The sequence below is a fragment of the Arvicola amphibius genome, chromosome 3 (assembly GCF_903992535.2).
Source record: "Arvicola amphibius chromosome 3, mArvAmp1.2, whole genome shotgun sequence".
Lineage (NCBI taxonomy): Eukaryota > Metazoa > Chordata > Mammalia > Rodentia > Cricetidae > Arvicola > Arvicola amphibius.
This window is the reverse complement of record NC_052049.1, coordinates 179,297,152-179,323,273: the sequence shown is the minus strand read 5'-3', so window position 1 is coordinate 179,323,273 and position 26,122 is coordinate 179,297,152. Positions and strand designations below refer to the sequence as shown.

The 26,122-nt window shown below is 41.8% G+C and overlaps 1 protein-coding gene across 1 annotated transcript in view; it reads left to right on the top strand.

The window, feature by feature from the left end:
• LOC119809114 (programmed cell death 6 interacting protein) overlaps window positions 1-15,510 on the top strand; it is a 45,389-nt gene extending 29,879 nt beyond the window's left edge. Inside the window, exons 10-18 of the mRNA XM_038321891.2 lie at window positions 921-1,098; window positions 4,526-4,637; window positions 5,413-5,582; window positions 8,701-8,949; window positions 10,050-10,184; window positions 11,340-11,434; window positions 12,897-13,020; window positions 13,909-14,093; window positions 14,880-15,510. Coding sequence (XP_038177819.1) covers window positions 921-1,098; window positions 4,526-4,637; window positions 5,413-5,582; window positions 8,701-8,949; window positions 10,050-10,184; window positions 11,340-11,434; window positions 12,897-13,020; window positions 13,909-14,093; window positions 14,880-15,054 — 1,423 coding nt within the window. The 3' untranslated portion in view covers window positions 15,055-15,510. The remainder of the gene's footprint in view (window positions 1-920; window positions 1,099-4,525; window positions 4,638-5,412; window positions 5,583-8,700; window positions 8,950-10,049; window positions 10,185-11,339; window positions 11,435-12,896; window positions 13,021-13,908; window positions 14,094-14,879) is intronic.
• Window positions 15,511-26,122: the final 10,612 nt, after the last annotated feature.

Here is a 26,122-nt window from a genome sequence, read left to right as displayed (position 1 = left end):
ATTTAATAAGAAAATTCAAAATAAGGGTTTTTTTCCTTTTTTTTTTTTTGGAGACAGGGTTTCTCTGTGTAGCCCTGGCTGTCCTGGAACTCACTCTGTAAACCAGGCTGTCCTCAAACTCAGAGATCCCCCTGCCTCTGCCTCCTGAGTGCTGGGATTAAAGGTGTGCACCACCACCGCCCAGCAAATTTTGACTTTTTGTTATTGAAACATTTGTACTAGTTCCCTCACTCCCCTCCTTCTTTCTTATATCTTATCTGTCTGTCTGTTCATCTATCCATCATCTTTTGTCTGTCTATCCATCTCTCCATCCAGGGCCTCAGACTTCATCTGTAGCTGAGGATAATTTTGAAGTCCTTATTCTCTGTTTCTCATGTTCTTTGGCTTATTTGCTTTATTTTGGTGTCATGAATGTGTGTGACTTCCTCTGCCTTTTCATGTACATGAAAAGTGACTACACAGCCTGCATGTGGGGACTCTGTAATTGATACTTTGACCTTCTGTGTTCTTTGATCTTTTGCATAGATACAAAATTATAATAGGGCATGCACCACTGTGCCCAGCGTTTTTCTTGCTTTTTGTTTTATAATTCTGAACTCTGAACTTAAACATCTCAGTTCTTTTAAATTTTTATAAATTATTGAAAAATTTATACTGGTATACAATAAATCTTTGTAGTGTCTGTCTCCTACTCCCTTCCTCCATCTCCTTCCACCCAGCCAACATATCTCCCCTGCCCCCAACGTCTGTTCTTTAATTAGTTTAATTGTATTAATCACTGATTTCCCCCTCCCTCTTACTTTTAATAGGAGTCATCCTTGTGGCGTGCTAACTCCATTGTTGGCGTGGGTGGCTGTAAGTGACGGCTGTTTTGAAGATGGTATAGATCTACACATACAATGTCTCCTCCTCTTTTGCAGGGTATTGGCTTCCCTCAATCTTCCAGCAGCAATTGAAGATGTGTCTGGAGACACTGTACCTCAGTCGATACTTACCAAGTCTGCATCTGTAGTTGAACAGGGTGGCATCCAGACTGTCGACCAGCTGATAAAGGAACTACCCGAGCTACTACAAAGAAATAGAGAAATCTTAGAGGAGGTATGTTTGAAAAGATTGGCTTTTCAAGTAGAAACTGACATCTTGGTGTCTCCTGGGTTTTGAAGGGTATTTATTACCCAGTGTCTGGTTGAGGTCACTGTGCCTTCCTTGCCTTTATTCTCAGGAAGAATTCTATTGAGTGAGAATGAGTCTTTTTTTCCTTTTTTGGTTTTTCAAGACAGGCTTTCTCTGTATAGCCCTGGCTGTCCTGGAACTCTGTTTGTAGACCAGGCTGACCTCAAACTCAAAAGAGATCCGCCTGCCTCTGCCTCCTGAGTGCGGGAATTAAAGGAATGTGCCACCTTCGCCTGGCTAAAAATGAGTCATTCTTGGGGAAAATAAATGCATATTAGCTAAATTCATATGACCATTGACTGCTGGCTACTAGTAAACTATGGGACTCAGCCTCTTATAATACTTCATAATTAGTCATTTCTTTTGAGTATAGATCAGGTTCTGTATTAGAAACCAGATTTTTGATTCCAGGTTGGCCTTGAACTCCACGTGTAGCCAAGGATGACCTTGAACTTCTTTCTGATCCTCTTTCTACTTCCCAAGTTCCGTGATTACAAGTGTGCACCTCACACCTAGTTTATGCAGTGCTTGGGGCAAGCACTTTGCCAATTATGCTGCAGCCCCAGGTTTTTTAGTAAACATGAATCACACTAAGGGAGTTAGATGCTTTATAAGGCAGTTATGTTCATTTGCCATATGTGTGACAGTTTATGAATAAAACACCTGTTTAAGGTTTCCCTCCCTCCCTCCCTCCCCCTCCTTCTCTCTCTCTCCTTCTTCCCTTCCTCCCTCCCAATATTTATCTGTGTGGTTCTCCTTTTGTAGTATTAATTACAGTGTTATTTTCTTCAGCCACAGATAGGCTCAGACTGGTCATGTAGGTGCAAGCCAGACCTTCTTACGACAGCTTTAATCTGTAATATTTTGTTTTCTCAGATGACTTTTGGGGAATTTTTGTTTACCTTATTTATTTGAAGTATAGGCAGAAATCTTAAGTGCTTACTATAGTAAGAATCTTGTGTGTGAAACTGTTTACTTGCCTTTGCTGTTTCAAAGAGGAGTTGAAACAGTGACGTGCGAGCCTCTGGGGTACATAGGGCATGCTTACTGCTATGTTACAGTAGGACTATAAGATCACAGTTCTTATAGCTTGATAGTGATAGGAATGTTTATTTTCTTCACCTAACTTTTCTTGAGTTAAGCTCTTAGGGACTGTGGTACATTTCTTAAACTAAGAGGTGAGGACATTGGCGTATCATTACTCAGGTTACACACATACACAAAACTTACACCGTGTCCCTGTATTCCATGACCCAAAATGCTTTTACTTGTGTTTAATGTTGAATGAGTTTTGACTGAGTTCACATTCTGTGTACCTTTACTCCCAAGGATTCTCTGAGTTCTGGGTTTAAAGTGAGTTCTTCTAGGTTTGTACTTTCTTGGCTGCTAGAAAGCATTAAACTCGTGGCAGCTCCTACACTCGGTGTTTTTTTGTGGTTATTATTTTATTTCTTGTTTGAAATAGTCTTGTGTAACTTTGGCTTGCTTGGGAGTAGTTGAAGATGACCTTGAACCTGATCCCCCAATTCCTCCCAAGTGCTAGGAATACAAGTGTGCATTACTACTTCCAGTTTATGAGATTGAACACAGGCCTTTGTAGAAGCTAAGCAAGCATTTTCCAACTGATGTTTGTTTTGTTTTGTTTTATGCCAGGGTTTCTCTGTGTGGCTTTGGTTGTTCTGGAGTGCACTCTATAGACCAAGCTGGCCTTGAACTCAGAGATCCACCTGCCTATGCCTCCTGAGTGCTGGGATTAAAGGCTTGTGTCACTACCACCTATCAACTTCTTTTTATTGTTTTATAATTAAAAAAAATTATTCTTTGACTGTTTCACACATTTATACAATGTATCTTAATGCTATCAAACCCCAACCCCAATTCCCTTCCAATCTCTCAGACCACTCCCATACTTCCCCCTCCTATATGGCTCTTGCTCCCCCTGTTCCCTAATCCACTGAGCCTAACTAGTGCTTTTAGCAGGCACATGAATGTTGGGTCATTCACCTAGACAAACTGCCAGAGGCCATACCACAGATGGAAAATACTGCTCCCCTTCCCTAGCAGCTACCAGTTGGGAGTAGATTCTCAGCTAGGGGTTGAGCCTCATGAGCTCCTGTCTCAGTCACTGTTCTGTTGCTGTGAAGAGACATAATTACTAATGCAGCTCTTAGGAAAGAAAGCATTTAATTGGAGGCTTGTTTGCAGTGGATTCTTAAAAATCTAAGAATTAAGATTTCTAAGAAATAAGAGTTAGTCCATTCTCATGACAGGGAGCATGGTGGCATGCATAACACTAGAGCAGTAGTTGAGAGCTACATCCTGATCCATAGAGAGCAGACAGAGGCCTCAAACCTCAAAACCCACCCCAGTGACACATTTCCTCCATCAAGACCACACCTCCTAATCCTTCTCAAATAGTGCCACTCCCTGATGACTGTAACATTCAATTTATAAGCCTTTGGGGGCCATTCTTGTTCAAACCACCACAACCCTTTGAACTTCTAATCTTCCTGCTTCCGTGTCCTAAGTGCTGGAATTATAGGTGTGTTCTACTATACCTGGTTTTTATGTGGGGCTGAAGACTGAACCCACGGCTGTGTGCATGCTAGTACCCCGTTTTACTGAGAAAAGTAATAAATACCCTTAACTTGGACCTCTCTCTCTCTCTCTCTCTCTCTCTCTCTCTCTCTCTCTCTCTCTCTCTCTCTCTCTCTCTCTCTCTCTCTCGTGTGTGTGTGTGTGTGTGTGTGTGTGTGTGAGAGAGAGAGAGAGAGAGAGAGAGAGAGAGAGAGAGAGAGAGAGAGAGAGAGAATATGACAATGACAATGACTGGTAATAAAATCCAGCCCCCTTTCCCTGTTAGGCAAGTACTCTACTACTGCCCCAGATCAATTTTCTGTCATGTTAAAACTCAAGATTTCTGCAACAAAAATATCACTTTTTGTACTAATAATGTTAGCACCTAGAAGGCAGGAGGGTCACAAATCTGAGGCTAGTCTGGGTTGTATATTGAGACCATTTCAAACAAAACAAAATTTACATAGAAATCAATTAGTGGTATTGAAATATTTCTACCTCATTGATTATCTCTATTGGGTTTGGTCAAAACAGGTATGGTGTCTTACACCTATAATTCCAACACTCAGTAAATGGGTGCAAAAGGATTTAAGGCCAGCCTTCTCTTCATAGCAAGTACTGGGCTAACTAGGGCTATGTAACAAGACACTGTCTCAAAAAACCAAACAACCAACCCTCTCAGACCACATAAACAACAATTAAATTATTGAGGTTTCTTTTTTTAAATGCTAGAAATGATAAATGGTATCTGAAGGATTTTTGCATCCTTTTTAAGTCTCTAAGATTGCTGGATGAAGAAGAAGCAACTGATAATGACTTAAGAGCAAAATTCAAGGAACGCTGGCAAAGGACTGCATCCAATGACCTCTACAAGCCTTTACGAGCAGGTAACATGGCACAGATGAGCTGCGTGCAAGTAAATTCCCACTTTATCCATGCATATTTTTAAATTAGACTCAGTTGTAAACTCATTTTCCCCTTGATAGACAAAGACAAAACAGTAATGAAACTCATCTAGGTTCTCTGTGACGGGTGGAATGCAGCTGATTTGTGAGTCTCAAGCTTTTCCAAGCCCCACATATATTTTAAAAACACATATGAAGTGGTAGGTATGGTCTTGTCATTCCTTTTTGACCTAGTAGTGAATCTAGTGAGTCCCAGGTAGATGAGAGAATGAACCTTAACAGCTACTTTGACAGCTTTTTAAGAATTCAGTTATTAAGGTTTGTGTTTACAATACACAGTGTCTTCATTTTAGCTAGAAACAACTTTATCTTTGTTAGATTTTTCAAATGGATCTACTTTTCTTAGAAGTGAGATTATCTTCTAAGAGAGAAGTACCTTTTCATGAGTTGTACCTTGTTTTAGTATGAATGATTTCTTCCTGTATTCTGAGTTGTAAGAAGAAACTAGACAACTGTCAGGTTTCTTTCACTTGGCAAATATTAGCCAAGTGAGAACAGATGACTGTGCCCCAGCTCCATGGACAATTTTGTCTTTTTTCCAAAACCAGACTGCGTCAATCTGTAGAAGATGAGGTCTCTTATCTAGTGAACTGGGGCCTAGTGAAGAGGAAAGTGTGTGTGAGGGGATCAAGCTGAGGACCAGGGCTTTAAAGTGTCAACCCCATGAGCCTGAGTTCTGGAAACTCTTTTTCCCCAGAGGGATCCAAATTCAGAGCGGTTTTAGATAAAGCTGTGCAAGCTGACGGGAACGTAAAAGAGCGTTACCAGTCCCATCGCGACACCATCGCCCTTCTGTGTAAGCCGGAACCTGAGCTGAATGCTGCCATCCCTTCTGCTAATCCAGCAAAGACCATGCAGGGCAGCGAGGTGAGAAGGTGGAACTTGCTCTGGGTAGTCCTGTGTTTGTGGAACTTTGTTCAAGTTGCTGTGTACAGTGACCTCCCAGTGTCTTCCTGTTACCTTCTAAACAGTGAAGAATGGGGTATGAGGTATAGCTTCCTGGTGGAGCACTTGCTTAGCCTGCTTCAGGTTTTGGGTTTGATTCCAAGTACCACACAATCATGTATATTCACACACAGACACATATACACATGTAGACATAAATTAGGGTTGTTATGTCTAAACTAGTATTTTATTTATTTATATATATATTATGATACAGAATTATTGATTAATATCCTGATGTTATTTTCATTTCTTGAGTTCTTTTTGTGAGCTGGGTACTAAGTTCTAGGCACTCATGTGGTAACAGTGTTATTTTTTTATTTTATATACATTGGTGTTTTCCCTGCATGTACGTTGTGCCAGATCCCCTGGAATTGGAACTGCCATGTGGGTGCTGAGATTTGTTTTGAACCTGGTCTTCTGGGAGATCAGCCAGTGCTCTTAAACACTGAGCCATCTCTAACAGCCCCCATGATAATATTTCTTTCTTTATTTTTTTTTTTTCTTTTTTTGAGACAGGGTTTCTCTATAGTTTTGTTTGGAGCCTGTCCTGGAACTCACTCTGTAGACCAGGCTGACCTCGAACTCACAGAGAGATTCGCCTGTGTTTGCCTTCCAAGTGCTGGGATTAAAGATGTGCATGTACCACCACCGCCTGGCCCATGATGATATTTCTAATGATGAAACCCACAGAGCCTCTGATTAGGGAAGTCCTAAAGAAGAGAGAAAGTGCAGGTGTAATCTAAAGTGCCCACTGTAAGGTAGAGTGATGCAACGGGATAGGACAGCTGCTTCCTGGTGCACAGAAAATAAGCTTGGGCAAGAGACAAACGCTGTATTGAAAAAGATACATTTCCTGGGATAGTAAATTCCTAAAGTGGTTCATATTCTTTATTTTATTTCTCTTTGTATAGAATAATTTTATATATTCTAGCAACACTTACTATGTGAGATAGTTTGTTAAGTACTTTGAAAAATTAGCAGTGAATCATAGACACCCATTATGTATCTCAATTTGTGGTCCAGTGTGGACAATAGTGTTAGGATTACTGACATGTCCGGCACAGTTGGTTCAATGAAACTCCAGTCCGTGGTACTGAGCTACTTCTCCAACACGGGGATCTAAACCACACTCAGGCACTTTAAAGACTATAGGCACACCCTTTCCTCATTTTTTTTTTTTTAAAAAAGAAAAAGATTTATTTTATATTTTATTTATATGTAGGTGTATCTGTCTGTGTGTGGGTGTCTTAGTTAGGATTTCTATTGCTGTAACAAAACACTGTAACCAGAAAGCAAGTTGGGAAGGAAAGGGTTTTATTTGGCTTACCCTTCCACATTGCTGTTCACCACAGAAGGATATCAGGATAGGAACTCAAACAAGGCAGGATCTTGGAGGCAGGAGCTGATACAGAAGCCATGAAAGGGTGTTGCTTACTGGCTTGCTCAGCCTACTTTCTTATAGAATCCAGGATCACCAGCCCATGGATGGCCCCACCCACAATGAACTGGGCCCTCCCTCATTAATCATTGATTACTAATTGACAAAATGCCTTACAGCTGGATCTCATGGAGGCAGTTCCTCAACCGAGGCTCCTTCCTCTCTGATGACTCTAGCTTGTGTCAAGTTGACACACAAAACCAGCCAGTACATTGGGTATTCTCACATAAGGCATTGAATACTCTGAAGCTGGAGTTATAGTTGTGAGCTGCCCTATGTGGGTGCCGCAGACTGAACTCAAGACCTATGGAAGAGTACCAAGTGCTCTTAATTTCTAAGTCATCTTTCTAGCTCTCTTTAGATTTTTAATTTGAGAATGTTTATCTACAAATACTGAGAAGGCTCATCACCATGTACTAGAGGTGTGTTGTGGGCATCCAAACTCAGGCCCTAATGCTTACCCACGAGCCATCTCCCCAGCCCTCTCAATATATATATATTTAACATTTTAAACTTATATGCCCTTCTGCACCTGACTCAATAAAAAAATATGGCACATATTTAAGAGGTACCTTAAATTTACTAAATAAATGAGACTTCTGATCTGTTTCACATTTTTTTAAAAAAACTGTCTGAATGCTTAGATTTCTAAGCCTCTATGGAGTTCAAAATGTGCCCAAGGTTTGTAGTTGTTCCATAAAGTTCAGGTGCCAGGTAGCTATGGCTGCATGGTGGGCTCTGCCCTGTGCTGGGAATTAGAGATCTCAAGTACCAGGTAGCAATGGCTTTGTGGTGAGCTCTGCGTCTGCAGAGGGAGAGAATTATGTTGAACACTTCATATGGATCACCTTGATCTTTACAGTGGTCCTGAAATAGGTACGATTTGCAATTTGCAAATGAGAAGATTTCACTTTCCAGGAACTTACCTGCCCTGGTTATACAGTAACTAAGTCTGTCATGCTGATTACTGGTATTTCAGTGGTGAGATACTATTTTCTTTCCTTCTTTTGAAACAGTGGTTCTGGAGATTGAATCCAGGGTTTCATGCATATTAGGCAAGCTGAACACCATGAACTGTATTCCCAGCCCTGAAAGCTAATCTTCCCTCCCTCCCTCCCTCCCTCCCTCCCTCCCTCCCTCCCTCCCTCCCTCCCTCCCTCCCCTCCCCTCCCCTCCGCTCCCTTCCCTTCCCTTCCCTTCCCTTCCCTTCCCTTCCCTTCCTTCCTCTTTCTCTTCTTCTCCCTTCTTCCTTCCCTCCTTCCTTTCTTTCTCTCCCCCACCCTCTCTGTAGTCTTGGCTGTCCTGAAACTTATTATGTAGTTCAAGCTGCCCTTACTTTTAAACTCAATTATCCACCTGTGTCCACCTCCCACTGCTGGGATTAAGGCTTGCAATATCAAACCTAGTTTGAAATATTTTCTTTGCTGTAACTGTTTTACTTTGATAGGTCCATTTGTTTCCAATACCAAAATTTTGAATTTTGAATATAAAAAAAAAGCTCATTTCCCAAGAGGTAGTGCAGAGGGATTGTGTTCCTCAGCCTTGAACTTTGTGTTCAGGGATGCCCTACCAATGACCATGCATGTGTTTGTTGTTTAGGTTGTAAATGTGTTAAAATCCTTATTGTCAAATCTTGATGAACTAAAGAAGGAAAGAGAGGGTCTTGAGAATGACCTGAAGTCAGTGAATTTTGACATGACAAGCAAGTTTTTGACAGCTCTGGCTCAGGATGGCGTGATAAATGAGGAGGCTCTTTCTGTCACTGAGCTGGATCGGATCTATGGTGGTCTAACAGCTAAAGTCCAAGAGTCTCTGAAGAAACAGGAGGGACTTCTAAAAAATATCCAGGTACATTTATATATTTAATAGGATGTGTGTGCCAGATCTATTACCATTGAAGAGTGTGAAAATGAAGAATTCATAGTATGCAAAAATAAAGGGTCTTTATAGCCAGGTTGGCATGGAACTCACTGTCACTGTGAGACACAAGTGAATCTCAAACTTGCCATCCTTGTGTGTCACCTTGAAGAGCAGCATGCACTCTTAATGGTTGAGAATGCCCATTGGTCTCATTCACCTGGTATGTGTGAGGTCCCAGGTTCAATCCTAGTACTAGAAACAAAGTTTCTTCTGGCTACATGCAGCTTAGAGAACTTTCAGGCACATGTTTTCCAAATCATTTCTATTTGTTTCCTTTTTATTGTTGTCTGTAGGGAGCAAAGAATCAAAATTAGTGGTAATCATTAATGTCTGCAGAATGATCAGGCTAATACATGACTTTAGCTGTGTATCAAACTTGAGATGTTGCTATTTTATCAGTGAATGTGCAGAATTCTATAGTGGTAAAAGTATTCTAAAATAATCAGTTCTATCTGGGTGCTTTTTGTGTTATAGACTGATAGAAATTGGTAACCATTGTGAATTATGTTTTGCTATTATTGAATTTGTGATATTTTAAGAAAAAAGTCAAAACAGTTTATGTGACACAAAGAAATTCCAGGTATTTCTTGTAATTTTGCACACCAGCAATCATGATTTCATAATTGGAAGAAGAGATCAATGGATTTTTTTTGTTGTTGTTTTAGTTTTGTTCTTTGAGATGGTCTTACTATGCAGCCCTGACAGGCTTGGTGTTTTTAGAGATCTGCTTGTCTCTGCCTCCCCAATGTTGGAATTAAAGGTGTATATCACCACACCCGGCCCCAGTACAAATATTTTGATTGGCTATCAAGATGGCTCGGGGTATAAAGGTGTGTGCCACCAGTCCTGATGACCTGAGTTCGATCCCTGGAAGAAAATAACCAATTCCTGAAATTTATCCTCTGTGGCACATGCATACCTACACACATACATGTGTATGCACAAAGTAATAAATAAAAGAAAATTTAAAAGTATTTTAAGCTAAATTAAATTTATAAGTAAATATACACTTTGTTTCTTTTACAAAGGTCTCACACCAAGAATTTTCTAAAATGAAGCAGTCTAACAATGAAGCTAACTTGAGAGAAGAAGTTCTGAAGAACTTGGCAACTGCATATGACAATTTTGTTGAACTTGTAGCTAACTTGAAGGAGGGCACAAAGGTATGTGTGCACACGAGAGACTAGAGATAATAGGTACAGATGGGATACTATTGATAGTTGCAGTTGGATCAAGTATCTGCATTTGATTTGCTGGTTTTACTGCCTTTTGCTTCTGTCAGGCTTGCAGAGAGAATGCTCAGCGGAGGCAGCAACATTTGGTGGAGCTTTGAAGAATAAATTGTGTAGAGAAGGGACTTACACATTGCAGGTAGCAGGAATTAGAGCTATCAAAAACCAATGACGTCTTCTTTAGGGCTAGTTGGGACTGATCTGTGGTGGGAGGGGACACATGGCTTTGATCTCCTGTGATGGTGGTGTGATGAAGACAGACTTCCTGAGTATCAAAGTCGTCTTCAGATACATTCTAAGTGCATTCCTTGATTTGTTCTTTAAAGGGTTTAGAGGAATGCTTAGCTATATATTTTTCCCTGATTGTTTTGCTTTTGAGAGAAGTGATTTTTAAGTTTTTCAGATACAAAGTTTCTTCTGGTTCTTAATTTCATAATGGTTACTGAATAAAGTTACCTTGATGAGACACAGTATTTATTCTCAACAATCTGTGAATAGCTAGCACTGTAAAGCCATGGTGTGGCAGGGTAAGACATTAGGACTCAATGCTTTGTTCAAGGAGATGAGCTGAAGAATTCTCCAGAGAGCCTTGGGTGTTATCTGCAGTGACGCCCATATTTCATAGATACTGTACAGGTTTCTCAGCATGACGATAGAGCTAGAGTCGTCTCTTATAACTCAGCATGACGATAGAGTTAGAGTCGTCTCTTATAACTCAGCATGACGATAGAGTTAGAGTCGTCTCTTATAACTCAGCATGACGACAGAGTTAGAGTCGTCTCTTAGAGGTTGGTTTTTATGTAGGGATTGGGAGCATATTCACAGTTATAAAACTTGTAACTTACAGCTATTTAATATTTAGTGTCAATATTCTGTGAACATGATCTCCTTAGTTTTATTTTCTTTATCAATCTTGGGTCATATTTAGTACTGAGTTATTCAGTTGATAGTATGAATGTATCTCATGTGAACAAATTTACCTTCTAGTCCCAGCATCATTGATAAATTAAATTATTGTTAGAATTTATTTTTCCTTAGATTAAAATTGCTTTTTACTTATTACTTGTATTTGCTCTTTGCTTATAGTTTTACAACGAGCTGACTGAAATCTTGGTCAGGTTCCAGAATAAATGCAGTGACATAGTGTTTGCACGGAAGACAGAGAGAGACGAGCTCTTGAAGTGAGTTTGTTTTGTGCGTCAGATTGTACTTAAGCTGCTTCCTTGTGTTTAAAATGAACTGGGTAGTGCTAATACAGCACTTCCCCTTCTGTCTTCTGAGCATTTCACAGAGTCATGGGCATCTTGATCTGGGATGAAAGAATGAAGGAAAAGAAATCCAAGGTGTGGAAGCACAGTGGGGCACGGAGGTGAAACAGCTCAGCAGTAGTAACTTGGGGAAGACAGGTTCAGGAAATAGCACAGTCCCTTCTGCAGGAGCTGCTGAGAAAGCTGGGCCTATAGTAGAAGACTGACATAGTGAGTGAGCAGGAGGAAGTTAACCCATGCTCACACAAAGGTACTGTGTTTATGATGTGAGCAAGGGAACAGAATTTAGCAGCCTTTGACTAACACCTTAAGGGGAGATAGCCCACACCTGGCAGTAGATTTTTTATTTGGTAACCTGTGACTTCTGTGAGGAACACTATCCCCTGTGTAGGGTAACCCCAATTCAACCATCGCATATGTATATATATGTAATATATGCATATCATGTACATGTATGCACCCATATATGAATATACATCTACATATATCTCTATATATTTAGGAAGTTTATAAAATTGTATGTTTCTGGATGACTCTTTCAAATATCCCCAGTATTTAGTTATCCCCCCCCCCTGCTGCTCACCCTCCCGCTGTCCTCCTCCTCCCATCTCCCCCTCACTCCTCTTTCCCCCTGCATGTCTCCTGTGCTCAGTATCTCAGCCTCCCTGAAGATCTTTCCTCCCTCTCCTCTCGGGGCCCCTTTCTAGTTTCCTGGCTTCTACAGGTCCTCCAAGTAAACACACAAATCTAGAGTGACGGATTATTACATTAGCTTTTAACACAAAATAGCTCAGTGCCATGTATCTTTAAGCAACAGGTCAAAAAATTGTTCTAGAAATTGATATATTTGCATAATTAATTCATCTTTATTTTATCTCTTTTTTGTTTATTTGAGACAGGCTTTTGCTACACTGCTAGGGCTGGCCCTGAACTTGTGATCTGTCTCTACCACTCTGGGGCTGGGATGATTTGTGTGGACACTGATGTCATACTCAGATTGAAATGTTAGCCCAGTGTTCAAATGGGTTACAGTTCTCTGACAATTGTGTTACTAGTTTTTTGTTTTGTAATTAACTATTAGATAAGAAACAATCTTCTAAGACTGCTTGCCTAGTTAAGACGTTCCTTATTCTAGTTACAATGAAGACGTCTGAAAGAACTATCCTTTGCTGGTCTTAGAAGTAGAGTCATTCATAGTACAGCTTTGTTTTGCTGCAGGATTAAAGATGCACTTTTTAGGCAAGAATAGGAGTGCGTTCTAGAATATTGTCCTTATTTGGAGGCATGTTTGCTTAATATGTGAAGAAAAACAAAGGAGGTAACGACTTACAGGTGTTGTTCATGGTGTTAACCTTAACACTCTGCCTCTCACAAGGGATCTGCAGCAGAGCATTGCCAGAGAGCCCAGCGCTCCTTCCATCCCTCCTCCGGCTTATCAGTCCCCCCCTGCTGGGGGACACGCCACAGCGCCTCCAACTCCAGCTCCAAGAACCATGCCGGTGAGTAGGCCAGGACCCCTGCTGCATCCCTGTCCTGCAGCTGGCCAGCTCAAGGCTGCAGTGAAGGGAACTGGTGGTCCCCACCTGTGGTTGGGGGTCCAACCTTGTGATGGCTTCTAATGTATAAACACAGCAGCATTCATGAATTCTCACTGACAAAAATGTTCAGCCTGAGTGAAACAATATCCTTAGAGTGGACTTTTCTCCCGAATGAAGACAGTGATGGAAAACGATGCTCAGTCCTGTCCCAGAAATGGCTGATTAACCTAGAGCATGAGATGCACATTTTGAGATTCCCCTGTTTTCTAAACCACATGCGAAGACGGGAGGGAGTTTTAGATGAGAATGAATAGTTCATTACAGTCTGTGGCACATGAACCTTGATTTGAATTTGGTTCACAAAGGCAACCACAGAGACCTTTCTTTCAGGTGGGTAAGAATCTTGGATCTGGAGTGGATATTCGCCAACCTATGGAGCAGCATGATTGTTTTGGTGACTCGCTGAGTGTTGATGTCTGTCTAGAGGGCTGGCCCTGTGAAACTGGCAGCTTTGAATGGTTCTACAGACACGGGAGACAATAGTGTTAACAGTTGCTCAATTTTATCACTGCTCATGCAATTGTGTGTTTTAAAAAAGTTTTCACAGGTTTAAAGGTTTAGTAAAGAGAATTTGGGGCCTGACAGTAGGCCCAGTAGTGTGTGTGGTGTTGGTGGAGACAGCATGACTAGACGTCAGACTTCTTCAGAAGTCGGAGAGTGACTTTCAGCCACGTTCTAGACTCGAAGGCTGATGTCTGAGAGTGGGAGTTGAACGTCCGGATGCCTGTGCTCTCCCTCGTTAGCGCCGAGAGCACTGCACACTCTGTCATCGCTTGTGTTCTCTTTCAGCCTGCGAAGCCTCAGCCTCCAGCCCGGCCTCCACCTCCTGTGCTTCCAGCAAACCGAGTCTCCTCTGCTGCTGCTGCTCCCACAGGGGCAGGGGCTGCTTCACCAGCACCGCCACAGACCCCTGGGTCTGCTCCCCCTCCACAGGCTCAGGGACCACCATATCCTACCTATCCAGGATATCCTGGGTAAGACCTAGGAATTAACGAATTTCTAGCTGTGACTACTCTTTAAAAGACAGGCTCATCCCTCTCTGAGCACAGTTCTCATGACCCAGCTGTGTTGTCGGCTTGCTCAGAAATTAAAATCATGTTACAGTTGCATATTTGAGGAACTGAACAGCTATTTCCTAGATGTCTAGGATATATGTTGTTATTTTTTGCATCTTTCATTTGTATAAACACATCTCTTCTGTGTGAAATTCAGTACCTGTGCCCCAGCTGCCTTTATGTGAAGCCAGGATCATAAGCCTTGTTGATGTGCGTATACTTGGGAATCTCAGTGTCTAGTAAACTGATGTATGGAAACTTAGACAGTTATGTGATGTGTTTGAAGGTTAGCCTTCTACGTGGGAATGTCTATTTATTTGTTTACTTATTTTCGTGGCGGTGGGAACTAAACCCAGATCCTCTGGAAGAGCAGCCAGTGCTCTTAACCAGTGAGCCATCTCTCCAGCCCTGGGCAGGAGCATAGCCAGAGAACTAGAGAACTTCATTCAAATAGACAGTTTCTGTTTTCATTCTCCCTTTAGTAGTGGGAGTCAGCATTATTATTTTCTGGGCAGTATTAGCAGCATGATAATCTTTGATTTAATTAATGGTAGAGATGCCTTTTCTTTTGAAACAAGTCCTTTGTCTCACTTCTCTTTCCTAGAAGAATGAAAAGCTGTTATTGAAAATTGTTGTTAGAGTAATGGCCTCACTCTGCAGGGTTTGATTTACCAACCCAGGGTTTTGTTTTCTTCTCCCCCTCAGGTATTGCCAAATGCCCCTGCCCCTGGGCTACAACCCCTACGCATATGGCCAGTACAACATGCCGTATACACCGGTATACCACCAGAGCCCCGGACAGGCTCCATACCCAGGACCCCAGCAGCCTACCTACCCCTTCCCTCAGCCCCCGCAACAGTCTTACTATCCACAGCAGTAATGCTGCCACATGCCGGCGGGTTCAGATCAGAGGGACAGGACAGCAGCTGCCGTCAGTGTTCTAAGCCATGTTCTGGTCACTCAAGAGTACTTTGCTCTACCAGTTGCCGTGGATAATTTCTGTCTGTGGCTAAAAGCTGAAGTCTGGGCCCCACTTCCACATTTGATCGCACTTGTGAGATTTTGCTGCTGTTGCAGTATAAACACTAGGTATAATAGCATTTGAAAAAAATTACAGTTCATAAAACATTGCAAATGAGAAATTAAACCTGCAAGTGAAACATTTGAAATTAGCGTACTTTATAAGATGTGGTTGGAACAAAGATGGCTTAAGTACTGATATTCAAGAAAAAGTTTTCTCTTTTGGTTTATTGATTTAGTTTAATTTCTATTATGATATTTTGCATAATCAAGGCATTGTAAATCTTATAATTTAAAAATAAATTACTTAAGAACAGTTGTCATTGTTATGTTTTGTCATTGCTGTCTGTTCTTTTCTGGTATTAGCCTCTCATTGTGTATGTTCGCAGGTTAAATGTACTGTGTTGAAATGCATGACCAGTGCCAGTTAGCGGTCAGGTTTAAGGTTGCAATATGAAAGCGCAGCGCTTAGCTCTACAGCTCATCTTTCAAATGCTGAATAGTAAGTTCATTTTCAAAAGTCCTATAATGTGGGAGACACACAGTTGTTACCAAAGATTCTTCAAATAAATACAAAATTATAAAGTGTGTATATATATATATATATATATATATATATATATATATATAAAATGTTTCATTGTTAGATTTTTTTCCAAGAAGGTGGTGCAAATTCTGCTAATAATTCATTTCCCCCACCCATAATCTGGTTAAAATAAGTAGCTGCCATTGACAGTGTTGTCTGATGTGTAGAAAGTTCCCTGTGCCTTTCTTGTCCTTGGTGTCACCCGTTCTTAACTGTAATGTGTGATACGCAGTGTCTTTGAACGGATCTTAACCCTTCCTTTTAAAATTTCTTTTTCTTCTTTTTTATTGTTTTAAAGTTTGTGGCTTCCGAAAGCTGAGGTTATTTTGTAATTCAGGGAGCAATTCAACAGCACGGTCTTTGGGGACATATGCTGAATCTGGAATAGGCTGGGACCTCATGAGTCTGCTCTGACGATGCTTAGCTGCTGTGCAGGCCTCATTGGCAGTGAGGAGTTCATCCTGGACAGGAAGGCATGCAGGCGGGATCTCGGGGGCTCATGGGCTCTGTCTGTGTGAGGCTTCCGGCACATTAGGCGCATGAGCAGACTTCTGGACAGGAAGCCGTGCAGGCGGGATCTCGGGGCTCATGGGCTCTGATGAGCAGACTTCTAATCTGTGCTTGGTTTCTGAGTTTAACCTGACTTTTTCTTGCATTATCATCTCATCTGAATGATACTGTCACAGTCCACTGTTGGTTTCATTGACTATTTGGGTGGATATTTAAATGTAAGACTGAAGATACAATTGTAAAAGGGAGTAAATTGGTTTCAACAAATGTGTATTTTAAATCACCTACTTTGTTGTATGCAGAAAACACAAAGATGTGTAACTTCACTACAAATGACTGACTCTGGAGTATGGACATTGGCTTAAAGTCCAACAGCTTAGCCTTGGCAGAACTAACAGTTAAACATACCATTGCTCAGCTTCAATGTTTTGGATTACTCAGCGTGTGAGATGGGTTTGAGTCCTCTGTAAATGGCATTTAAGGTTTATATTCTCCCCACTTGAGTATCTTATACTGATATAAGACATCCCCTGAGTTAGGGAGTTTCCAGATTGCTAGCCTATACTCCTTACCAATGCGAAACAGCCTCCAACCAACCAACCAACCAACCAACCAACCAACCAACCAACCAAACAAACAAACAAACAAAATGGCCTGAATATTCTCTTGGGGAATGGGGGTGGAGGTCTAAAGGAAAGGGTGAATGTATCAGCGAGCCAAAGGGGAAGGGGTCAGGCCAGCAGCCATTCCTCACTGCACTGGGCCTGCAGGGTCACAGAGGAAGGTCAGCATAGAGGGGGAGCCCCCGACTCCAGGGCAGCCCCTCTCAGTGACCTAGCTCAGCTCCTTAGGAAAGCCTCTTGTGTGGCAGTCACCTCTTGCCAGGTCTCTCATCCTTGATTTGCTTAGGATGTTTCTCTGATCTCTGGGGTTAGGCACTATTGATCTTTAGTGCTAGGTTTGCCTCACTAAGCCTGCCCAGTTCAACAAGGACTGATAGTCTCTTTCTGTGCCTACTGTCCTTCCTAGAAGACAAGATGGCGGCCCTCATTGAGGTGGATTGCCAGTGCACTCTAACCCAGTGCTCTTCAGAGTGTACTGTAAAGTTACTGTGCAGGTGCTGTTTACATGGAGGTGGAGGGTTCCACTCTGGCTTGAGTGTATTACCGGTGTTTATAATTAGACTTTCTATTACCTTTTAAAATTAAGGTACCCACCCTCAGGCCATTTATGTTGCCTTCCTAAGCCTATTATGAAATGAATTACCTGCCAACTACCGAGGCTTTGCCAAGAAACCAGTAAGAAGCAGGGAAAAGCCATCCTATTGGATTTCCCATCAGATGGCTGGAATGGCTTGACCACTTGATGTGGTGTTGATCTCTGAGCTAGAGAGCCATTGCTCTGCTCCTTGGTCTTTTTCTTAGTTGAGAAAAACAGTCCTGTGACGCTCACTGCGCAGCAACCAGTCTCTGAGACACCCCTGAGTCCACACTTCAACACCGTTGCAGTCATGCTCCCCAGTAAGTGTGGGGATCACAGCTGTATCCCCACCTCTGTCCCAGCCAGCAACCTTTCTAGTCAAAACAGACTGGTGCTTTCTTTTCCATTGAGCTTACGTTTTGCAAAACATTCCTTTGTATACATTTCCTAATTTCATAGATAGGATAAAATGGTAAATGGGCCTCAGTTTGCTAATGGGAATTTTTAATCAGTGACTAGGATATTTTGCAGCCTTGCTACAGCCCCATGGCATGCTACTTCTAAGACTTGTGCAGTTGTTAGTTGACTCATACTATAGAACAGGGCACAAGCTGGACCAATCCTTTGCAAGAAGAGTTAACATAGTTGGTTTCAATACAGACTTAGAATAAAGTGGAAGAGCAAAGAAGGAAAATTATATTTTTAACAAAAGAGAATATTCAGGCTTTATTTCTGGTATGAAGTTTATATTTTTTAAAAAATATATCCTATATTATCACACCAGAGATTTTAGATTCCTTTCTGGTTACAAACATTGCTGGTAGTTGGATTATATTTTTATTGTATTCATTTCTCTTAGGGGGAAAATTGTAAAGAAACAAAGATTCCGGATGAATGTATCCTAGAAATAAAAGTTGAAAGATTCTTACTTCTGTGGAGTATGAATTCTTATTTAAAGTGTTTCTCCTTCAGCTTCATAGTTCTCACAACTGCCCTGACAATGGTGGGTTGGCAAGTAATACACCCTCTAAGACTTGAGACTGCAAAAGGAAGCCTGATAGCTTTTAGTAGCTGTCCATCTCATATTTAATTGTTATGGGTGGACTGTGGTTTTCATTAATTAGCAATTTGGCCGCAGTTCTTTCAGACATGCATTTTCTTCTAGAGACAATTTTTGGTCTGATTTTTGGAACAAGTCAACAAGATTACTACAATATTGGAGAAGAGGTAGTGAAGTGTGTTCATCTTCCCTCCCCTTTTTATTAATGCATGTTAATTATATAAAATAATGCATTTAATTATGGCATTTCATAACCCACCCATCACTTCTTTTGTTCCTGTTATAGGAACAAGGCTCAGGAGTCAAATAGTCCATTTTTTCCCTTATACTTTTGTGCCTTTTTTTTTAAAATTAGATTTTGCTTATGAGAGAAAATGTGAATATTTCTCTTTGCTTAACACAATGACCTCCAGGTTCATTTTCCTGTAAGTGAGACAATTTTGTTCTTCCTGTTTTTTTTTTTTGTTTTTTGTTTTTTTTTTTCTGAGACAGGGTCTCTGTAGCTTTGCAGCCTGTCCTGGAACTCACTGTATAGACTAGGATGGCCTCAAGCTCACAGAGATCCACCTGCCTCTGCCTCCTGAGTGCTGGGATTAAAGGCATGTGCCACCACTGCCCAGCTCACAAATTTGTTCTTTATGACAGAATAAAACTTAATCTGTTGATAAGCAGCAATGCTGACTCCAAGATTTGGTGATTGTGAATAATGCCTTAATAAGCCTGGGTTCAGGCATCTTCTTTGTGTGCTTAGATTTCTTGAGCATATACCCAGAAGTGGTATGAAAGGGTCATAGGGTAGTCCTATTTTTAATTTCTTGAGGAGTTTCATTTTCACAGCAATTGGACATTTGTAGAAAATTTGGCAGAAGGCACGGATTTTTCCATGCTCCTCCACCCAGCTTCTGTCAACAGTTTGCATTAGTGTGCTCGTTGGCCATGTGAATGAACCAATAATTTCACACATTAAAGTTCATAGTTCACATTGGGGTCCACTTTGTCCTAAATGATAGTTTTGCCAAAAGCACATTTCTCCATCATTATAGCTTCATGCAGAATAGATTTACAGTCCCCCAAATCCCTGTGTGTCAGCTACTCACCCCTCCCTCTCCAACTTTTGGTGAGCATTGGTCTTCACGTTGTTTTCCAGTGTTGCCTTTTCCAGAGCATGAAGAGTTGGAAACACAGTATGTAATGCATTTTGAGACTGATTCCTTTGTGTCTGTTTCTCTCATGCACAGTGTCTGGATTTACCTGGGCATATGGCAGTCCAGCTACCCATTCGTCTCTTGATGGATCCTGGGTGCTTTCAACTCTCGAAGTGTGGGAGGATACATTCTTGTACATTCGTGTGTGTGGCCATACAGTTTTAGTGTTATCTGGGTGAAAAGTCTTAGTGCAACTTACGGATTGACCATAGATACCATAGATTGCTTCGAAAGAAGCTGTCGTTTTCCAAAGTCTCGTTACCAGTTCGTATCCCACCAGCGGTATGTAATAGGTCCTGTTTTTCCCATCATTGTCAGCAGTTAGTATTGTCTGCCTTCTGAACGTTAGTCATTGAAATGTGTGTGTGACATCACTGCTTTGAATTCATAATTCACTGAAGATGCTGCTTGTCCTCTCATTTGCTAACGTGAGGATTTATTTTGGGGAAATTTTATCCATTTTTAAAATGATTATGTGTGTAAGTGTTTTGCCTGCATGCATGTATGTGCAGCCCATATGTGCCTATTGTCCATGGAGGCCAGAAGAGGGCACGGGAGTTAAAGATGCTGGCGAGACTTTGTGTGGGCCTAGGACTCAAACTCAGGTCCTCTGCAAGAGCACTGGTGTGCTTTTAACTGCAGGGCCATCTCTCTGTCCCTGATTTTTATTTATTTTTAAAACCAAGTTATTTTCTTACTGAGTCTCAAGGATTTCATGTGTATATTTTGGATATAATTCCATTATCAGATGTGTTTTGTATATTTTTTCCTTTTAGTGGCTTGCCTTATTCTCTTGTTATCCTTCTTTCTTCAGATTTCAAGTTTATTTTAAAATGAGTATATTATAGGAATACACAGTAGAGATGGCAAATTAAAAATTAAACTTTTTTTACTTTATTATAAAAAATCTTGGAAATAACATTTACAGAGCTTTTTCATGTTTTTGTTGTAACAAAAAACTCAAAGCCAGAGCCACCTAGATTCCCTCTTGTCAAAGCCAGAGCCACCTAGATTCCCTCTTGTCAAAGCCAGAGCCACCTAGATTCCCTCTTGTCAAAGCCAGAGCCACCTAGATTCCCTCCTGTCCCCTAAGTTTGTGTTTTACATTTAAATCAACATTGGCAGCTGAAATATAGTTTTTGCCAAATGCAGAGTTCTAGGCTAAGGTGGTTTCTTTTAAACATGAAACACCTCATTTCATTCTCTCCTTGCCTGGACAGTGTGCAGGGCTCCTATGAATTCTCATCAAAGTGCAGATAATACAAGCTCACCTCAGACTTTCAAGATCTCATGTTTTCTGCAGTCTGCATACAATTTTCTGAGGTGTAGGGCTTTCACAGCTGAGCGTCCTGATCTGTGTTCTTGTCATAGTTAGGGTCTCTTTCTTTTTTATTTGTTTTTCAAGATAGGTGTGTGTGTGTGTGTGTGTGTGTGTGTGTGTGTGTGTGTGTAGCCCTAACTGTCCTGAATTAGCTCTGTAGTCCGGGCTGGCTTCGAACTCACAGCAATCTGCCTGCTTTTGTCTGAGTACTGCCTTCAAGGCATGTACCATCACCGTCTGACGAGGGCAACCCTTATAAAGGAAAGCATTTAACTGGAGCTTTCTTAAAGTTTCAGAGGTTTCTTTAGTTCATTGTCATCATGGTGGGACGTGGTGGCATTCAGGCAGACACAGTGCTGGAGAGGAAAGTGAGAGTTTACATCTGGATCTGCAGACAGCAGGAAGTGACAGTGACACGCTGGCCAGGCCTGAGCATTCGTGATCTCAGAGTCCACCGTTAGTGACACACTTCCTCCAGCAAAGCCATGCCTGCTCAGAGCCACACCTCCTAATATCACGCCGTTTTTTATTCAAACCACCACGGCTCCTGTCATTTAGACAGGGTTTTGTGTAGCCCTGTCTTATCAAATTCACCATTTAGCCCAGGCTGGCCTTGAGCTCCTGATCCTCTTGCTCAGTGATGGCCCCCTCTTCAGTGTTAGAAATTATAATCATGTGCCTGCGTGTGATAATTCTTCGGCTCTTTCCTGTCTTTCTTGACCTGGCATTCCTACTGTGCCGTGGGCTCAGCGCCCTCACAGCCCTTAGATATTCTGTTCCAGTTTTTCATTCTCTCCTTCTCTTTGCATTCCATGCTGGTGCATTTTTTTGAGGTTTGTTTAGTTCCCCCATCTGTGTTCAATAGACTGCATTTTCTTGGAGTGGTGCTAGGAATTGAACCCTGGGCCTCAGATGTGCTAGGTAAGTGCTCTACCACTATGCTGTGTTTCCCAGCCCAGGTTTCAGTCCACTAGTGAGCCCACCTAAAGTGTCTCCATTTTTTCTACACGGCTTTTGGTTTCCAGCATTTCCTTTTGTCTCCCTAGGCTTCCAGTCTGTGTACTTGACTCAGCCTTGTATGATCTCCATTTTTTCTACAGAACTCTCAGCATAGTAATTAGTTATTTAAAATTTGTAGTGTAAACTTTCCCAAATCCTTGCCATACATGGGTCTGGTTCTGTTGCTGCTTTTGTCTCTGCAGATGCTTTGCTGTTTAGCATGTGTCATTGAAGGAGAGACGCGGTATGTTGGATAAAGGAACTGAGATAGAGAACTATAGGATCAGGGCTGATTCCCGTCTGGTTTGGCCGTGGTGCTTTTAGCTTATTGTGACTGTTAAGTCTTGAAATTTCATTTAAGAAATTATTATTAATGTGTATGTACACGTGTCTGTACCCAAGGAGTTCAGAGTGCTGTCAGCCCCCTGAAGCTGGAGTTCCAGGCAGTTGTAAGCTGCCTGATGTGGTTGCTGGGAATTGAACTCTGGTCCTCTGTAAGAACAAAATGTGCTCTTAACCACTGAGCCATTTTCCCAGTCACTTTATTTTTTAAAGTACCTTTGCTTTCCCAAGGAGTTCCTTGAATTAGACCAGCTTTATGGTCGTAGAGGAGTGCTGTTGGTGTCACAGGTGTCTGTGTGGGTAAACTGTCCTGAGAAGACCCTGGGTCTTAAGAAGCATGTGGCCCTGAGCTATGGCATTCAATAAGTGCTTGTCATTCGGTCCCCCTGTAGTAGGAGGGAGGGCCTGCTTTTTGTCCTGCCCGGCCAGCTTACTTCCGAAATAACCACACAGAAATTGTATTAATTAAATTACTGTCTTGCCCATTAGCTCTAGCTTCTTATTGGCTAACTCTCACATGTTGATTAACCCATTTCTATTAAATCTGTGTATCACCACGTGACTGTGGCTTACTGGCAAGATTCTAACCTATGTCCACCTCATGGCATCTGCCACACTTCCCTTCTTCCCAGCATTCTGTTCCGTCTACTCTGCCCACCTAAAGGCTGCCCTATCAAAAGGCCAAGGCAGTTTCTTTATTCAACCAATGAAAGCAATACAAATACAGAAGGACCTCCTACACCATTTCCCCTTTTTCTGTTTAAACAAAAAAAGGCTTTCACTTTAACATAGTAAAATTATATATAATAAAACAGTTATCAAGCAAGAATTACAGTTACAATATTTATATCTATTTTATCTTTTATCATAACAAAGGAAAACTCTATTTTTTAACTCCATCAAAGACTCCAGAAGTTTACTTGTTTACCTAAGTAAACAAGAAGTAAGCAACTTCCAAAACTAGAAATGACAGAGACATCTTGCTGCCTGGACAGTCACCCAAAGTTCTTTTGTACCATTGGGCATCCATCTTTAGCCTATGGGTTCATAAGTATCCAGCAGACATTTTCATGAAGCAGGAAATTTTAAAGACAGTTTAGTCATTTTTTTCTGTGTTCTGCAGAACGTCTCACAGACTCTTTCATCAAACAGGAACCCCGAAGGATCTTTTCACTTTTAGGCAAGTTCAGCAGTCCTCTCTCTGCGGGTTCTCTGTGTCCAGTTTATGCAACAGTCCAAGCAAGAGCAGTTTCTTGCCCAAATGGCTATCAAACTCCATTAGGAGCCTCTTTGATGCCCATCTTTCTCAGGAAGTAGCTTGGTGCTGCCAGGAGCAGACATGTCTCATTGTCGTGAAAAGCCCTAAGTTACTAAAACATCTTAAATGCCATATTCTGTAGTCTTTGAAAGAGATGAAGAATGCCTATCTAACTGAAATATATATCCATTAATAACCAATATTTTCTAATTATACATTTGTAAATTAACTACACAATCAGTACCTTAAGAGCAGAAATATACATATAACAAGATTAACCTTAAATTTATATCAATAAAGCCAAATCCATACCAATGCAAATTATTCATATCTATATCATATCTCCCTTTAAATGTAAAAGAACATTTATAAACATTATTTGGGAATATGGGCCCCCCTTATTTAAAGTGCTAGGGTAGCAGGGGCTAGAACAGGATGTGTTCCCTATAAGGTCAACTCTGATAGGACAGAGTGTTGAGGCAGGTGCTGTCCGCTCCCTCCTGCTGCACACACGAAGAGACTTTTCTCAAATGGATCCTGGAAGTAGATGTCATGAAAGTGTGTGTGTGTGCATGTGTGAGTGTGTGCATGTGTGTGCGTGTGTGTGGGTGAGTGCGTGCGAGTAGAGGGCTAGGGCTGAGCAGCGGGAAGCTTTTCTTCTCAGGTCAGCCCACATCAGGCTTCCAGCAGTTTGTTCATTTGTTTCCTTTCTTGATCCCCGTGGCACACAGTTACAGTAACCAATGTCTGCATTCACCTGGGGTGGGGGCGGAGGTGTTGACCAGTGAGTTCAGTTCTCTGATGGATCTACAAAGAGGTGTTGGTTTTCAGTTTGCTTGTTCCCTGTGAGAATGAAGTGACCCGGGGTGGAGGATGGCTCAGTGGTTAAGAACACTCACTGCTCTTGCAGAGGGCCTGGGTTCAGTTCTCAGCATCCACATGGCAGCTGTAACAACTGGTGGTATCTCCAGCTCCAGGGTAGCCGATGCCCTCTTCTGGCCTTTCCTTCTGGGCACCGCACACATGTGGTGTGCTTACACCTGTGCAGGCAACATGCTCATTCTCACAAAAACAAACCTTAGCAAAATGAGTGGCAGCATCTAAGCTCTTCACGTTTCAGAGAGGAGTCTAAAAGTCTAGATACACCTCTTTCAGTTTCCTAGAATGTGATTTTTATATAGTTTTGGTGTGTCTCTGTGTGGCATGTGTAGGTGAATGTGTGTCTTAGGTGGGGTTCCTATTGCTGTGATGAACATCAGGACTAAGGCAACTTGGGGAGGAAAGAAAGGATTGATTCGGCTTATGCTTCCACATCCCTGTTCTTCATCAAACAAGTCAGGACGGGAACTCGAGCAGGGCAGGAACCTTGAGGCAGGAGCTGATGCAGAGGCCATGGAAGGGTGCTGTTACTGGCTTGCACCTCATGGTTGCTCAGTCTGCTTTCTTACGGAACCCAGGACCATCAGCTCAGGGATGGCAACACCCAATGAGCTGGGCCCTCCCCCATCAATCACTAACAAGAAAATGCTGTGCAGGCTTGCCTACAGCTTGATCTTATGGAGGCATTTGCTTAATTGAGGTTTCTTCCTCTCAGCTGACTATAGCTTGTGCCAAAACTAGCAGTATAGTGTGGCCAAGTCTACTTGCTTGTGTGTTTCTGTGCAGGTCAGAGGTCAATGTTGGGCATTTTCCTCTCTTGTTCTCCATCTTATTGGTTTATTATTTTTTAAGTTTTGTTTTTGTTTTATATGCATGGGTGTTTTGCCTGCATGTATGTCTGTGAACCATGTGTATGCAGTGCCGGAGGAGGCCAGAAAACTCTATCAGATTGGAACTGGAGTTACAGATGGCTGTGAGTCCCTATGTGCTGGCTGGGAATTGAACCTGGGTCCTCTGGAAGAGAAGCCAGTGCTCTTAACAGGTGAGACATCTCTCCAGTACGTTTTCAGGTATGGCTATGGTGTCATGTGATCTGAGACAATCCATTGAGTTCACATTTTCTCCATAGCCTGTGGCTGCTTTGTTTACTTAATACCACAATAGCCACTGTGATTCACATAATGGTGACTTGTTTAATGACTGGTGAGTCTTTGTTTCATGGAACCCACCTCAGAACCACACTCTAAACAGAGGACATAGCTCAGCTGAGTCGAGCAGCTTGTCCAAGGTTGCAAGGCTTCTGAGGAGCTGAGCTGGGCCTCAGTTGCTTCCAGCCTTCTGAGATGCTGCTCCTGCTCCACTTTGTGGGATTTGAGCATGCTTGGAGCATGCTATTTCAGGTCCTTCAAGCATTTAGCTCAACGGCCACTTGTGAGGTTTCTGCTAACTTTGTCTCACATTGTAGGAATGGATGAAACGTGGTCCAGATATGACAGTGTCTGGGGTTGGGATATGGTGAGGCTAGGCTTTCAATAGGATTACATGTTAAAGTTTCTAAAATTTATCTT